At 38.5% G+C, this 15,138-nt stretch overlaps 1 protein-coding gene across 1 annotated transcript; it reads left to right on the top strand.

Moving 5' to 3' along the window:
* Positions 1-297: 297 nt before the first annotated feature.
* Positions 298-14,781, top strand: hrct1 (histidine rich carboxyl terminus 1). Its single transcript, XM_060937354.1, has 10 exons — positions 298-380; positions 789-815; positions 3,914-4,109; positions 4,202-4,249; positions 4,335-4,497; positions 9,584-9,693; positions 9,940-9,997; positions 10,135-10,314; positions 10,423-10,503; positions 14,136-14,781. The coding sequence occupies exons 1-10, from the start codon at positions 365-367 to the stop codon at positions 14,493-14,495; spliced, it is 1,239 nt and encodes a 412-aa protein (XP_060793337.1). The 5' UTR covers positions 298-364; the 3' UTR covers positions 14,496-14,781.
* The last annotated feature ends 357 nt before the right edge of the window (positions 14,782-15,138 follow it).

Here is a 15,138-nt window from a genome sequence, read left to right as displayed (position 1 = left end):
CTTATTTATTTATAAATGTTTATAACAAAAAAAGTTATTTACACAATACCCTGGTTATCAGGCAAATACCTTACTACAGTTCATTACTATGTCGGCTAAACTTTAATTCACAAATTAATTTGTAAATTTGTCATTAATGCACATTACTTGATAAATTCAATAATAGGGCAGTGGTTGGTGTGGAAAAAATATGCTCAAAACAGGAAGCATGTTGAGGTGTGTCATATGTACATAAGATAGACTTGTACAGGATGTGGTGTGTGTGTATATATGTGTGTATGTGTGTGGTGTGACTTTATCAGCAGACTTGCTCTGCAACTTTGGCCAGTTGTATTGAGTATCCAATCCAAAGCACAGCCAAGTAATGCAGCTCATAGTAGGTAAGTATACTTCTCTCTGTCTCTCTCTCTCTGTAAATTGTGTTTTGGCTTACTGTATAGCTTTATTTTAATTTGATTTACCAGAGTTAATAAAACATGTGTGCAATTACTTTGTGGTAGATTAGATGCTGATATGTTAGACTGATATGCAGTATATTGACTTTGATGCATTATATATTCAGTTGTGTTCCATCACAGCCAATGCATCTGAAATAAAATAGCTACAGACTGCAAACACAGATTTTCAGAGTGCTACAGATGTACACACAGTATGGCAACTTGTACTGCTGATGCATGTATTTCCTCATCAATGTAGTTTATTCTTAACTTACTGTTGTTTTTTTATTAATAAAGAACCTGAGGTTTCTACAGTCAATGAAATTATTTCCTTTCATTCTTCCACTTTAGTGTTTACCTGTCTGGCGATATCAGCAGGTGAGTCTTACCACCAATTGTCACCATTTGTGTTGCTTTCTGAAAGTATTTTTTAAATCATACTGATAGTGTAGAATTTCATGTTCTTCCTGTGATCAAGCATGTTCTCTGACCTTCTAAACATGCCAGTAGGTGGACTGGTGATGCTAAATTGCCCCTAGGTGTGAATGAGTTTGTTAATGTGTGCATACCCAGTGATCTTCCTGTCTCATGCTCAGTGTTTCTGACCAGGATAAAGCAATTAATGAAGATCAATCAATCAATCAATCAATCAATCAATCAATCAATCAATCAATCAATCAATCAATCAATCAATCAATATTGGGTGCAGAGGAAGTGTGATAGAAACGCTACACACATTTACTTGAATAACAAAAGACTAAGACCTTATCTAAGATATACTGACACAAGATCTGACACACAAGTGAAATTCACACAGTCATGAAGGACATGCAGTAAATATTCCCATGAATTCAAATGTCATGAAGTTCATACTTTTTACATACTAATTTTTAAAAAAATAATGTTTTAATGGAGCATTTTTTTCTGATGAAATGAATTTAAACATGGACAATCTTAACTCTTTTAAATCTACGATGTTGAATTATTATTTTTCTGCTTTAAATGATTGATTGCAATGATCCTCACACTTTTAAATCAATATATTTGAAATGTAAATTAGTATGTAGTCTTGCACATCCTGTCTTATGTTGTCAGTAGACTACTTTGTTTATAATATATAGGGTTTTTTTAAATATATACGTTACAGGTCAGAATTGTATGTCAGGTGCAATTTTTCAACCTAAGTTAGAATTTTTAACCCAGTTCATAATTTGCTACTTGTATTAGGGAGACTTACTATATTTAGGGTTAGGTTTAAGGTTAGGAGTTGGGAATATTTTGTATTTTATAAAAAAAACATAAAGTACCTTGGGATTAGGTTTAGGGTTAGGATTTGGGAAGACTTTCTATTTTAAACTACTTCATCATGTAATAAGACTGGATTCATTAATAAATTTTATATATATATATATATCTCACTCCTTCCATCACAATTGTCCCTGAGAGTGATTAAGGTGTTGGGTTAAGAATCAGAAGGTTCTGAGTCTGAATCCTGGTTAAGTATGAAAAAAAAGATATTTAAAAAAAATGCTCATTAGGTAGATAGCAATAGGTAGACAGATAAGAGGAAATATTAGGTAGGTGTAGACAGAGAGGAAGTGGATGGAAGAAAGAGAGACAAAAGAAGTGATGGAAAATCCCTTTTAAGAATCTTAGATGATCCAAAATTTTACCTATGTTGGAAATTATGAACTAGGTTAGAAATTTTAACCCAGGTTAAAAAAAATCATCTAGGTTGAAATTTTTTTTGATCTGTAACATACACTGCTCAAAAAAAATTAAAGGAACACTTTTTAATCAGAGTATAGCATCAAGTCAATTCAACTTCTGGGATATTGATCTGGTCAGTTAAGTAGCGGGGGGGGTGTTAATCAGTTTCAGCTGCTTTGGTGTTTATGAAATTAACAACAGGGGTATTAGAGGGGCAACAATGAGATGACCCCCAAAACAGGAATGGTTTTACAGGTGGAGGCCACTGACATTTTTTCTCCTCATCTTTTCTGACTGATTTTTCACTAGTTTTGCATTTGGCTAGGGTCAATGTCACCTGGACCCTACTGAGGTTGCACAGGTAGTCCAAATCCTCCAGGATGGCACATCAAGACGTGCCATTGCCAGAAGGTTTGCTGTGTCTCCCAGCACAGTCTCATGAGCATGGAGGAGATTTCAGGAGACAGGCAGTTACTGTAGGAGAGCTGGACAGGGCCGTAGAAGGTCCTTAATCCATCAGCAGGACCAGTATCTTCTCCTTTGTGCAAGGAGGAACAGGATGAGCATTGCCAGAGCCTTACAAAGTGACCTTCAGCAGGCCACTGGTGTGAATGTCTCTGACCAAACAATTAGAAACAGACTTCATAAGGGTGGCCTGAGGGCCTGACATCCTGTAGTGGGCCCTGTGCTCACTGCCCGGCACCGTGGAGCTTGATTGGCATTTGCCATAGAACACCAGAATTGACCAGTCCACCACCAGCGCACTGTGCTTTTCACAGATGAGAGCAGGTTCAACCTGAGCACATATGACAGATGTGAAAGGGTCTGGAGACACCATGGAGAATGTTATGCTGCCTGTAACATCATTCAGCATGAACAGTTTGGTGGTGGGTCAGTGATGGTCTGGGGAGGCATATCCCTGGAAGGACGCACAGACCTGTATAAGGCTAGGCAATGGCACCCTGACTGCTATTAGGTATGGGGATGAAATCCTTGGACCCACTGTCAGACCCTACACTGGTGCAGTGGGTCCTGGGTTCCTTCTGGTGTATGACAATGCCCGGCCTCATGTGGCGAGAGTATGCAGGCAGTTCCTGGAGGATGAAGGAATTGATGCCATTGACTGTCCCCCACACTCACCTGACCTAAATCCAATAGAACACCTCTGGGACATTATGTTTCGGTCCATCTGACACTGCCAGGTTATACTTCAGACTATCCAGGAGCTCAGTGATGCCCTGGTCCAGATCTGGGAGGAGATCCCCCAGAACACCATCCGTCATCTGATTAGGAGCATGCCCTGATGTTGTCAGGCATGCATACAAGCACATGGGAGCCATACAAACTACTGAGTACCATTTTGAGTTGCTGCAATGAAATTTCAGCAAAACGGACTAGCCTGCCGCATCATTTTTTCGCTTTGATTTTTGGGGTGCCTTTGAATTTAGCCCTCTGTAGGTTGGTAATTTTCATTTCCATCAAACAATGTGGCATCCTTTCATTCCTAACACATTACCCAGTCCATATCAGAAAAGATATCCAGCATGATGTTTTTCTCATTGAGATCTGATGCGTTTTCAAAGTATTCCTTTAATTTTTTTTGAGCAGTGTATATACTGTGGGCCCACAGTAATTGGCTAACGCTGTTGTGTTGTGGTACTTGTAAAGATTTATTATTTATTTTTATTAATTTTAGTATTGATGGCTAAGCTAATTAAAAAAAAAACTTATATGGTATGTTTTGCATTGTTTTTCCCCCCCTTAAGCCTCTGTTGCTCAGAGTGACGCCACAGTGGCCTGTTATATGGATGCATCCATACAGCACATGGTTTTCCCTGTTGATTCTTTCTCATGCACTCATATTATTTACTCCACTGCTTATATTAGTGATGACTTCAGTTTTAAAACCTTGTCCTTGGATGTGGACCTTTTTAGTTCCATGCTGAAAAGTCTGAAAGAAAGGTTAGTACTGTGAAATAGGCACACTATTTTTAATTGTTTGTTTTGTTTCAAACCAGAATATAATAAAATAAATTTGACAAATCTTTACTCAGGAATCCAGGTCTGAAGATTTTGCTTGGTATTGGGTTGGAGCAGTCAAGGTATTCAGAGTAGTGCAGTTAACAAAATTGCTTTCTTGTTGTTTTCTGAATGATTTTTTACATAACAGTATTTGCGTGTGTGCAGGTTGGAGGTGTTGTTGCAGCAGCAGATAATTCTGGATAATTTTCTTAACTCATTGCTGAAATATGTGATGAAGAACAGTTATGATGGTGTGGAGTTGACATGGTTGGAGAATGACTCTGATGAAACTCTCAGGAACACTGAAACTCTCACACGTTTCATCAAGGTAATAAATAAACAATATCTTTTAAATGCTGTTATATCATACGAGTTCGAAAGCTTACAAAGTTCTCACCTGAAGCTGAAACAATGATATTTCTTAACATTATACTTCTTTAAATACAGGGTGTCCCAGAAGTTAGGGGGTGTATTGATCTACATTTATTATTCCAGAGTGCCCCCTAACTTCTGGGACACCCTGTATATGGGCAAAAGTTTGTGAATGCCTGATCACACCCATATGTGCTTTTTGTACATCTAGTTCTAGATTTATTTCCCTTTTGCTATTATAATAAGCTTCACTCTTCTGGGAAGGCTTTCCACTAGATTTTGGGGTGTGGCTGTGGAGATTTGTAGTCATTTAGCCACAAGACCATGAGTGAAGTCAGACACTGATGTTGGGTGAGGAGGTCTGTGCCTTTTTCATACCAAAGACCAGGGTTGGATCTGGGGTATTTGACCAATGTTCAACACTTCTTTGGTCATTTGAAAGTGAGTCAACATGAGTTAATTCCTGGCCATGACAATTCAGATAGGACCTGCATCACAATCTGGGAGAGAGGCATACCAATTAACTCACAGGCTGAAAATGGGTGGATATCCCCCCCAACACACACACACACCACCACCACACACACAATTTGGCTCTTGTGTGCTTGTTTCCTCTTGGCTACATTGTCTCTGTGTCGGTCATATGCCAGGCTTTCTCTGCCCTGGCTTTAGTTGGCACCCCATTTGATGAGAATGTGAATACAGTTATTTTAATTTGTTTGTGCAGTGTTCACGCACACACACACACACACACACACACACACACACACACACACACAAAAAAAAACCTTAGAGAAATTAATTAACCGGTAAATGTTTTAATGACATGACATCATTAGTCCTGCCCCGGTTGTTAGTGACCTGCATGGTGCAATTCACATTGAAATAGCAAAACCACAGGCGCTTTCGGAATGGAGTAACTGTTTCATAGTTCTTAGAACTGTTGGAAGAAGTTCCCCCTTTTTTGTGTGCGTGCACTTCAGGAACTGAGGAAGATTGTAGTGAGAGGGACTTTTTTTTAAAATTCCTACTTCCCGGTAGGTTCTCTCCTAGCAAACAACGAACCACAGGTGACGTAATTGTATGGTAATTGGTTGAACATATGAGCCAATGTAGCACCAGCAACCACCATTTTTAAAAATCCATGTAAAACATTAGCTCGGTAAAGATCATCTCTTAAAGTTAGTGTTAAAAAGGTGAAAAAAACAACCAGACAAATGTCCAGGCTTTATTGCGCCTATATGCGATGGAAGAAATACGATGAGATTTTGACACATCTAAGCGAAATATAAAAATCTTTACTTAAACTGCATGTGCTCATCCAAGGGTATTTTTAAGATATCATGCAAGAAAACCCATTATAAAATAATAATCCACACTAACATGTTTGGTAAACATAATTTAAGCATACATCAACCATTTTCCACCATGAATTTGCTATTTATAATGCAAAATAAAGAATTTACTGTCAGCATGTAACACTTCCTTGTCTCCTCCACTTTACAGTGCAGTTTCCATTTCTATAGAAACATGTGACTGAAACATGACATGAAAGTTGACATCCTAATGTTGCTAGTTTGCTGTTTTCACAGCAACACAAGAACACGGGTGGACAAGACACACATTCATATGAAAACAAACAATAAACTAGCCATCTCACTATAGCACCTTTTGGCTGGCCCTGGTGAAAAATAAATGTGCTAAGTGTACTAAAATTTAGCATACTTTTGTGTACTTGAAGCCACACTAATCATCAATATACTTCGAGTGTGTTTATGATTAGTTAACTTGAGGCGTGCTATTTTGGAACAACTAATTTTGTACTAAATATATTTTAATTGTAATTAAATTGTAGAAAAGTGCAACTTGAAGTGTATTTAGTGTACTTTTATGTGCTAAAATGGAACAACTTAAAGTATATTTTGTATACTGTAAGTATATGACTTTATATGTACTAATATATGCTTAATTAGTACTAATATATGCTTAAAAACAAATTTCAAATAAGTACACTTTAGAAATTACACATACGGTAACTTTCACTTAAAGTATATTTTAGTATAATATATTTCTATAAAGTGTAATATAGTATAATTATTTTAAAGTGTGTTAAAAGTGTTAGCGAGAAAGCGTGATGTTAGTATACTTTTTATATATTTACAAAAAGTACAATTTGTGTAAGTACATTTTCAATATACAATTGAAAATATGAATATATACTAACTTTAAAAACGCACAATGGAATTCAACACGATATCACTTTAGATCCATGCATATATTTGAAATTTATGATATTGTATGTAATGCACACACATCTTGAAACATCGATAAAGGACGTTTATTGTCAAACTCAAGAATTAATTCACAATAAAAAAATTCAAAGTGACAGTTGGTCCATGTTCGGACCGTCATGCTGGAGATTCTGGGTCTGTGTTGTCCAGGGGTCTCAGCAGCAGTGACTGAGGGTGTCAGGAATCTGTCACGGAGGTGAGCTAGCCTGATGCGCTGATCCTGAACTGGCGTCGTGACTCGAGGCTGACCAGGGCGTGGACGATCCCTGGTGCTCCCTGTCTGTCTGTAACGCTGACTCAAATGGGAAATGGTCGAATGATGAACACCGAAGTGTCGGGCGACCTCTGTCTGTGTACTTCCGGCACGCAACATCCCGATGGCCTGTTCACGTTGATTTTGGCTTAGGCGTGGCATCTTCAATAATGACAATTTTCCCATCATTTCCCCCGGGTATTTATAGGCAAGATTGTGTGTGTACAGTGTATGCAAAATTTGTTTGAAAATTAAAGCCTGTCCATGTCATTGACTACCCGAGTCATATTGTACGTTATTGAGTACAACTCCCTTAAATTCTGATTTGAGCACAGATTTGGAACTTATTCGGGCTGAACGAAGTTATTTTTCCATTGTGATATATTTCTTTTCTTCTTGAGATAAACTCAGCATGAATTCAGCAAGTTTTATCAATGTGCGTTTTTAAAGTTACTTAGTGTACTTTAAATACAATAAAGTACTTTTTTTTTTTCACCAGGGGGTACACGTCATTCCAGCAAGGGTACTGGCAGTATGGATACAAACAGGGAAAAAAAAGCCCTTGTAGGCATGTAGTTCTTGGGGGCACTCCCCAGTAGGTGGTTCGTCTCAATAAGTCCCTAGAATTGTTTGGTCAGAAAGTGCCTCATGCGATTTCATGAGACTTGCTTTGGGCACAGAAGCACTGTCATACTAGAACAGGTTTGGGCATCTTAGTTCCAGCTGAGGGAAGTGTAATGTGACAGTATACAAAGAAATTTGATACAATTGTGTGCTTCCAACGCTGTAGTAACAATTTGGGGAAGAAGAACATTTGGGTGTGATGATCAGGTGTCCATAAACTTTTGGACAGACAGTGGTGCTTGAAAGTGTGTGGACTCTTTAGAATTTTCTACATTTCTGCATAAATATGACCTAAAACAACATCAGACTTTCACACAAGTCCTAAAAATAGATAAAGAGAACCTTGTTAAACAAATTAGACAAAAATGTTATACTTGGTCATTTATTTATTGAGGAAAATGAGCCAATATCACATATCTGTGAATGGCAAAAGTATGTGAAGCTCTAGGATTAGCAGTTAATTTGAAGGTGAAATTAGAGTCAGGTGTTTTCAATCAATGGGATGACAATCAGGTGTGAGTGGGCACCCTGTTTTATTTAAAGAACAGGGATCTATCAAAGTCTGATCTTCAGAACACATGTTTGTGGAAGTGTATCACGGCATGAACAAAGGAGATTTCTGAGGACCTCAGCAAAAGCGTTGTTAATGCTCATCAGGCTGGAAAAGGTTACAAAACCATCTCTAAAGAGTTTTGACTCCACCAATCCACAGTCAGACAGATTGTGTACAAATGGAGGAAATTCAAGACCATTGTTACCCTCCCCAGGAGTGGTTGACCAACAAAGATCACACCAAGAGCAAGGTGTGTAATAGTTGGTGAGGTCACAAAGGATCCCAGGGTAACTTCTAAGCAACTGAAGGCCTCTCTCACATTGGCTAATGTTAATGTCCATGAGTCCACCATCAGGAGAACACTGAACAACAATGGTGTGCATGGCAGGGTCGCAAGGAGAAAACCACTGCTCTCCAAAAAGAACATTGCTGCTCATCTTCAGTTTGCTAAAGATCACATGGACAAGCCAGAAGGCTATTGGAAAAATGTTTTGTGGATGGATGAGACCAAAATAGACCTTTTTGGTTTAAATGAGAAGCATTATGTTTGGAGAAAGGAAAACACTGCATTCCAGCATAAGAACCTTATCCCATCTGTGAAACATGGTGGTGGTAGTATCATGGTTTGGGCCTGTTTTGCTGCATCTGGGCCAGGACGGCTTGCCGTCATTGATGGAACAATGAATTCTGAATTATACCAGCAAATTCTAAAGGAAAATGTCAGGACATCTGTCCATGAACTGAATCTCAAGAGAAGTAAGGTGGGTCATGCAGCAAGACAATGACCCTAAGCACACAAGTCGTTCTACCAAAGAATGGTTAAAGAAGAATAAAAGTTAAATGTTTTGGAATAGTCAAGTCAAAGTCCTGACCTTAATCCAATCGAAATGTTGTGGAAGGACCTGAAGCGAGCAGTTCATGTGAGGAAACCCACCAACATCCCAGACTCGAAGCTGTTCTGTACGGAGGAATGGGCTAAAATTCCTCCAAGCTGGTGTGTAGGACTGATCAACAGTTACTGGAAACGTTTAATTGCAGTTATTGCTGCACAAGGGGGTCACACCAGATACTGAAAGCAAAGGTTCACATACTTTTGCCACTCACAGATATGTAATAATTGGATCATTTTCCTTAATAATTAAATGACCAAGTATAATATTTTTGTCTCATTTGTTTAACTGGGTTCTCTTTATCTTCTTTTAGAACTTGAGTGAAAATCTGATGATGTTTTAGGTCATATTTATGTAGAAATATAGAAAATTCTAAAGGGTTCACAAACTTTCAAGCACCACTATATGATATATTTAATTGTTTTATACAGGAGCTGAACTGGACCAACCAAGCTGCTGATAAGTCATTGCTTGTTTTGGTGTCTCTTCTGGACCATAATGACCACATCAGTACTCTTACTGACAAGAAAACTTTATCACAGTGAGTGCAATACATTCTGAAAAGATGCCACAGTACATTTTAAACTTTTATTCTTTTAAGTCCTTATACAACTGCTTCGATGTTGGTTTCAACTGTGGACTGTTTACTGGCTTTACAAGTAAATTAAATGTTTTCTAGTCACATGTACATGATATGCATAATACATCATCTTTCTTTCTTTCTTTCTTTCTTTCTTTCTTTCTTTCTTTCTTTCTTTCTTTCTTTCTTTCATGTTTTATGGTAAAGGTATGCTGATTTCATCTGCATACTGCCACTGAGCTCTAATAACAAAGAGCCACAAATAGTAAGTCCTTCAGATGATTTCATTTGAAATTTCTTTCAATTAAAAAATAAATAAATAAATCATTTATTTTATGTCAGAATACAACATAACATTATATATGTGATCAGTTGTTTATGCCCCACTGCCATGCCTCATAGGACAACACAGTCAACTATTGGCAGACCCAAGTTGACCCCAAGAAGCTTATCATTGCCTTGCCTGCAATTGTACAACAACCTCAAAAAAGGCAGAGCACTAATCAGTCCAGGATTGTGGGCATAAACCCAGAGAGGAAAGTGGAGCAAATGAATGGCCCTGGGCTGATTATAGGCAAAAAGGTAATGTTGACCGATTGATTCTTTTCTTAGGAATGATTTAGACAAGGTGATTAAAAATATGAATTTTGGTCTAATTAATAATTTTGAATTTTCAATCCTTATCATCAGGTTTGCCAGGCCATCAAGAGTGGACAAAAGGAATTAAAGACTTTAACAAACCGTGAGAGTGCTCAAAGCCATGGGGAAGATGTGAGGAGCTTTGAGTGTTCAATATGATTAATCCTGTCTCGATTAACAATGGCTGTGAAAAGTTTAGAGAACCAAAATATGTTTCAGATATACTGTTGTAGTCAAAAGTTTACATACAGTGGTGCTTAAAAGTTTGTGAACCCTTTGGAATTTTCAATATTTCTGCATAAATATGACCTAAAACATCATCAGATTTTCACACAAGTCCTAAAAGTAGATAAAGAGAACCCAGTTAAACAAACGAGACAAAAATATTATACTTGGTCATTTATTTATTGAGGAAAGTGATGCAATATTACATATCTGTGAGTGGCAAAAGTATGTGAACCTTTGCTTTCAGTATCTGGTGTGACCCCCTTGTGCAGCAATAACTGCAATTAAACGTTTCCAGTAACTGTTGATCAGTCCTGCACACCAGCTTGGAGGAATTTTAGCCCATTCCTCCATACAGAACAGCTTCGAGTCTGGGATGTTGGTGGGTTTCCTCACATGAACTGCTCGCTTCAGGTCCTTCCACAACATTTCGATTGGATTAAGGTCAGGACTTCTCATCTCATCTCATTATCTCTAGCCGCTTTATCCTTCTACAGGGTCGCAGGCAATCTGGAGCCTATCCCAGCTGACTATGGGCGAAAGGCAGGGTACACCCTGGACAAGTCGCCAGGTCATCACAGGGCTGACACATAGACACAGACAACCATTCACACCGACGGTCAATTTAGAGTCACCAGTTAACCTAACCTGCATGTCTTTGGACTGTGGGGGAAACCGGAGCACCCGGAGGAAACCCACGCAGACACGGGGAGAACATGCAAACTCCACACAAAAAGGCCCTCACCGGCCACGGGGCTCGAACCCAGACCTTCTTGCTGTGAGGCGACAGCGCTAACCACTACACCACCGTGCCACCCCTGGTCAAGACTTTGACTTGGCCATTCCAAAACATTAATTTTATTCTTCTTTAACCATTCTTTGGTAGAACAACTTGTGTGTTTAGGGTTGTCATCTTGCTGCATGACCCACCTTCTATTGAGATTCAGTTCATGGATAGATGTCCTGATATTTTCCTTTAGAATTCGCTGGTATAATTCAGAATTCATTGTTCCATCAATGACGGCAAGCCGTCCTGGCCCAGATGCAGCAAAACAGGCCCTAACCATGATACTACCACCACCATGTTTCACAGATGGGATAAGGTTCTTATGCTGGAATGCAGTGTTTTCCTTTCTCCAAACATAATGCTTATCATTTAAACCAAAAAGTTCTATTTTGGTCTCATCCATCCACAAAACATTTTTCCAATAGCCTTCTGGCTTGTCCACATGATCTTTAGCAAACTGCAGATGAGCAGCAATGTTCTTTTTGGAGAGCAGTGGCTTTCTCCTTGCAACCCTGCCATGTACACCATTGTTGTTCACTGTTCTCCTGATGGTGGGCTCATGAACATTAACATTAGCCAATGTGAGAGAGGCCTTCAGTTGCTTAGAAGTTACCCTGGGGTCCTTTGTGACCTCACCGACTATTACACACCTTGCTCTTGGAGTGATCTTTGTTGGTTGACCACTCCTGGGGAGGGTAACAATGGTCTTGAATTTCTTCCATTTGTACACAGTCTGTCTGACTGTGGATTGGTGGAGTCCAAACTCTTCAGAGATGGTTTTGTAACCTTTTCCAGCCTGATGAGCATTAACAACGCTTTTTCTGAGGTCCTCAGAAATCTCCTTTGTTCGTGCCATGATACACTTCCACAAACATGTGGTGTGAAGATCAGACTTTGATAGATCCATGTTCTTTAAATAAAACAGGGTGCCCATTCACACCTGATTGTCATCCCATTGATTGAAAACACCTGACTCTAATTTCACTTTCAAATTAACTGCTCATCCTAGATTTTCACATACTTTTGCCACTCACAGATATGTAATATTGGCTCATTTTACTCAGTAAATAAATGATCAAGTATAATATTTTGTCTCATTTGTTTAACAAGGTTCTCTTTATCTACTTTTAGGACTTGTGTGAAAATCTGATGTTGTTTCAGGTCATATTTATACAGAAATATAGAAACCTCTAAAGGGTTCACACACTTTCAAGCACCACTGTACACTGACATAAATGCCATGGCAATATTGTGCTTTCAATGATTTATTTGAACTCTTCTTTTTCTGTGGCAGAATGGCTGTATAACATACATCTTTAACAGAAAAAAAGATTTTGGTGCACAAGTTTTAAATTATTTTGTTTTTTTTGAAATCATCACAGGATTAAAAATATACATACAGCATACCTAATATTTGGTTAAATGTCTCTTAGCAGGTTTTACCTTGACCAAGTGCTTTTGGTAGCCATCAACATGCTTCTGGCAGAATTATGCTTGGACCACTCTTCTTCGCAGAATTGGTAGCGTTCAATTAAATGTATGTGTTTCCTGTCACAGACCTGAAATTTATATACAGTCCACATATTTTTGATAGGGTTGAGTTCAGGACTTGTCTTTAGCTTAATATTAGTCTGCTTTATCCTCCACAACCATCTCTGATGTGTTTGAGGTCATTGTCCTGTTGGAACACCCAACTGTGTCCATGTTTCAACAGTCTAGCTGATGGTTTGAGGTTATGTTAAAGAATTCTCAGGTTCTTCATTATTCCATCCAATTGTACAATGCACAAGCTCCACCTGCAGCAAAACAGCACAAGCATTATGCTACCACCACCATGCTTAAGTTAGTACAGTGTTCACTGTGACCAGACAACTCAAACTTTGTCTTGTGTGACCATAACTCTCTTCTTCAGATGGCTTTTCCTTGTTCATGTGGTCAGCTGCAAACTTTATTTGAACTTGAAGGTGTCAGTTTTGGAGCAGGGGTTTCTTTCTTGGACAGCAGCCTCTCAGTCTATGGTGATGTAAAGCTCTCTTGATTGTATGTAGTGTTCCAGCAGCTTCCAGTTCATGGCAGGCCTGTGCCTTGGTGGTTCCTGGGTTGTTCCTGACCATCCAAAGCAATTTTCTCTCAGCTGAGGGTGCCAGTTTTGGTCCTCTTCCCGCAAAGTGGCTTGGCAAAGTAGCTCCATCTCCAAATAACTTGTATTTCCATAAAATTGTTTGAACCAATGATCTTGGAATCTGCAGTTATTTAGAAATGACTCCAAGAGACATTCCTGATTGTGTAAATCTATGATCCTCTTTCTCAGAGCTGCACTAAGCTCCTTGGACTTTCCCATTGTACTGTGTGTTGGTCAATCCAATGAGTGTCAAACAAACCTTTTTTATGTTGTGCACAGAGACGCTACTAGCTGTCGTCAATCTTCATCACTAACAGGAAGTTAAGAGGATAAGTAGGTGTATGTCTATTTTTGACCCTGTATATATAATCTTAACCCTGTTCTGATTTCAGAAAATCCAAAATAAATGAAAACTTGTGCACCAAATTATTATTATTTTGTCTATTAAAGATGTATGTTGTACAATCATTCTGTTACAGAAAAATAACTGTTCAAAGACATCAATGAAAATACAATATTACCAAGACATTCATGCCAGTGTTTGTAAACTTCTAAAATTATGAACTTTTTGTTGTCAATTACAATGCAATGAATGTTCACCTGACTAATGCCATAACTATACATTCATAGGTGTCATGGTTCCTACAGAAAGGGCTCGGTGGTGTTGGGGTTATCACGTTGGACATTGACAACTTTCTCAACTCTGTTTGTCTCAACTGCACCACAAATGAAAAGGCGATTCTTGGATTAAATGTGATTACTGGGCATCAACATGGGCATGGTCACCATGGGCATCGTCATCATGGGCATCGTCATCATGGGCATCGTCATCGTAGGCATCATCATCATGGGCATCGTCATCATGGGCATCGTCATCATGGGCATGGACACCATGGGCATCATCATCATGGGCATGGACACCATGGGCACGGACACCATAGGCACAGTCCCCATAGTAACAGTCACAATATTAACAGTCATCACAATTAGAAAGGGCGTTTGCATCATGGTCATCATTATTCAGTCAAATTGAAGTTTAAAAGCAAGAGAGCCTAATAATCGCATATATTCAAATAGTGTTTTGTCACATGAGTTAATCAAATATTGCATGAGTGTGTTGAATGTTGCTTAAAATAGCATTAAAGCATTGTGCCAGTGATATATACTGTAGTTTGCTTACACAATAGTTCTGATATCTACTCATGCTTTTGCTAAATAAATGTTCCAGACTTGTGTGGAAAATGTTATTAGTTGGAATATTAGTTAACTAGTGTAATGAAATAAATATTCTAACTCATTGCTTTCAGTTTGCTTGTACTGTACTATATTTATGTTTTTTTAAAGGTTAGTCATAATTTTAATTAGAGCAAAACAATGTCTCTATGGACATTGTGTGTGTGTGTCTTGGCAGTATGTGGATGCAGCACCTGAGCCCATGTTCCCCTGACAAATCAAAAGGAAACTAATTATGGTACACCAATTATGATTGATTAAAAAAAATTATATACTTGGCAGAGTACTTCACAGACTACTCCCTTAGAGTAGGATGTGTGCAGAGGAGCAGGAGGTGCAATTTGCTTTTTACCTGTGATATTTCTCATGCATGAAAAGATTTATTAGGACTATTATGTAG

This window comes from Neoarius graeffei, chromosome 13 (genome assembly GCF_027579695.1).
Source record: "Neoarius graeffei isolate fNeoGra1 chromosome 13, fNeoGra1.pri, whole genome shotgun sequence".
Taxonomy (NCBI): Eukaryota; Metazoa; Chordata; class Actinopteri; order Siluriformes; family Ariidae; genus Neoarius; species Neoarius graeffei.
Note: the sequence above shows the minus strand (reverse complement) of the source record. Positions and strands in the feature narration are given on the sequence as shown.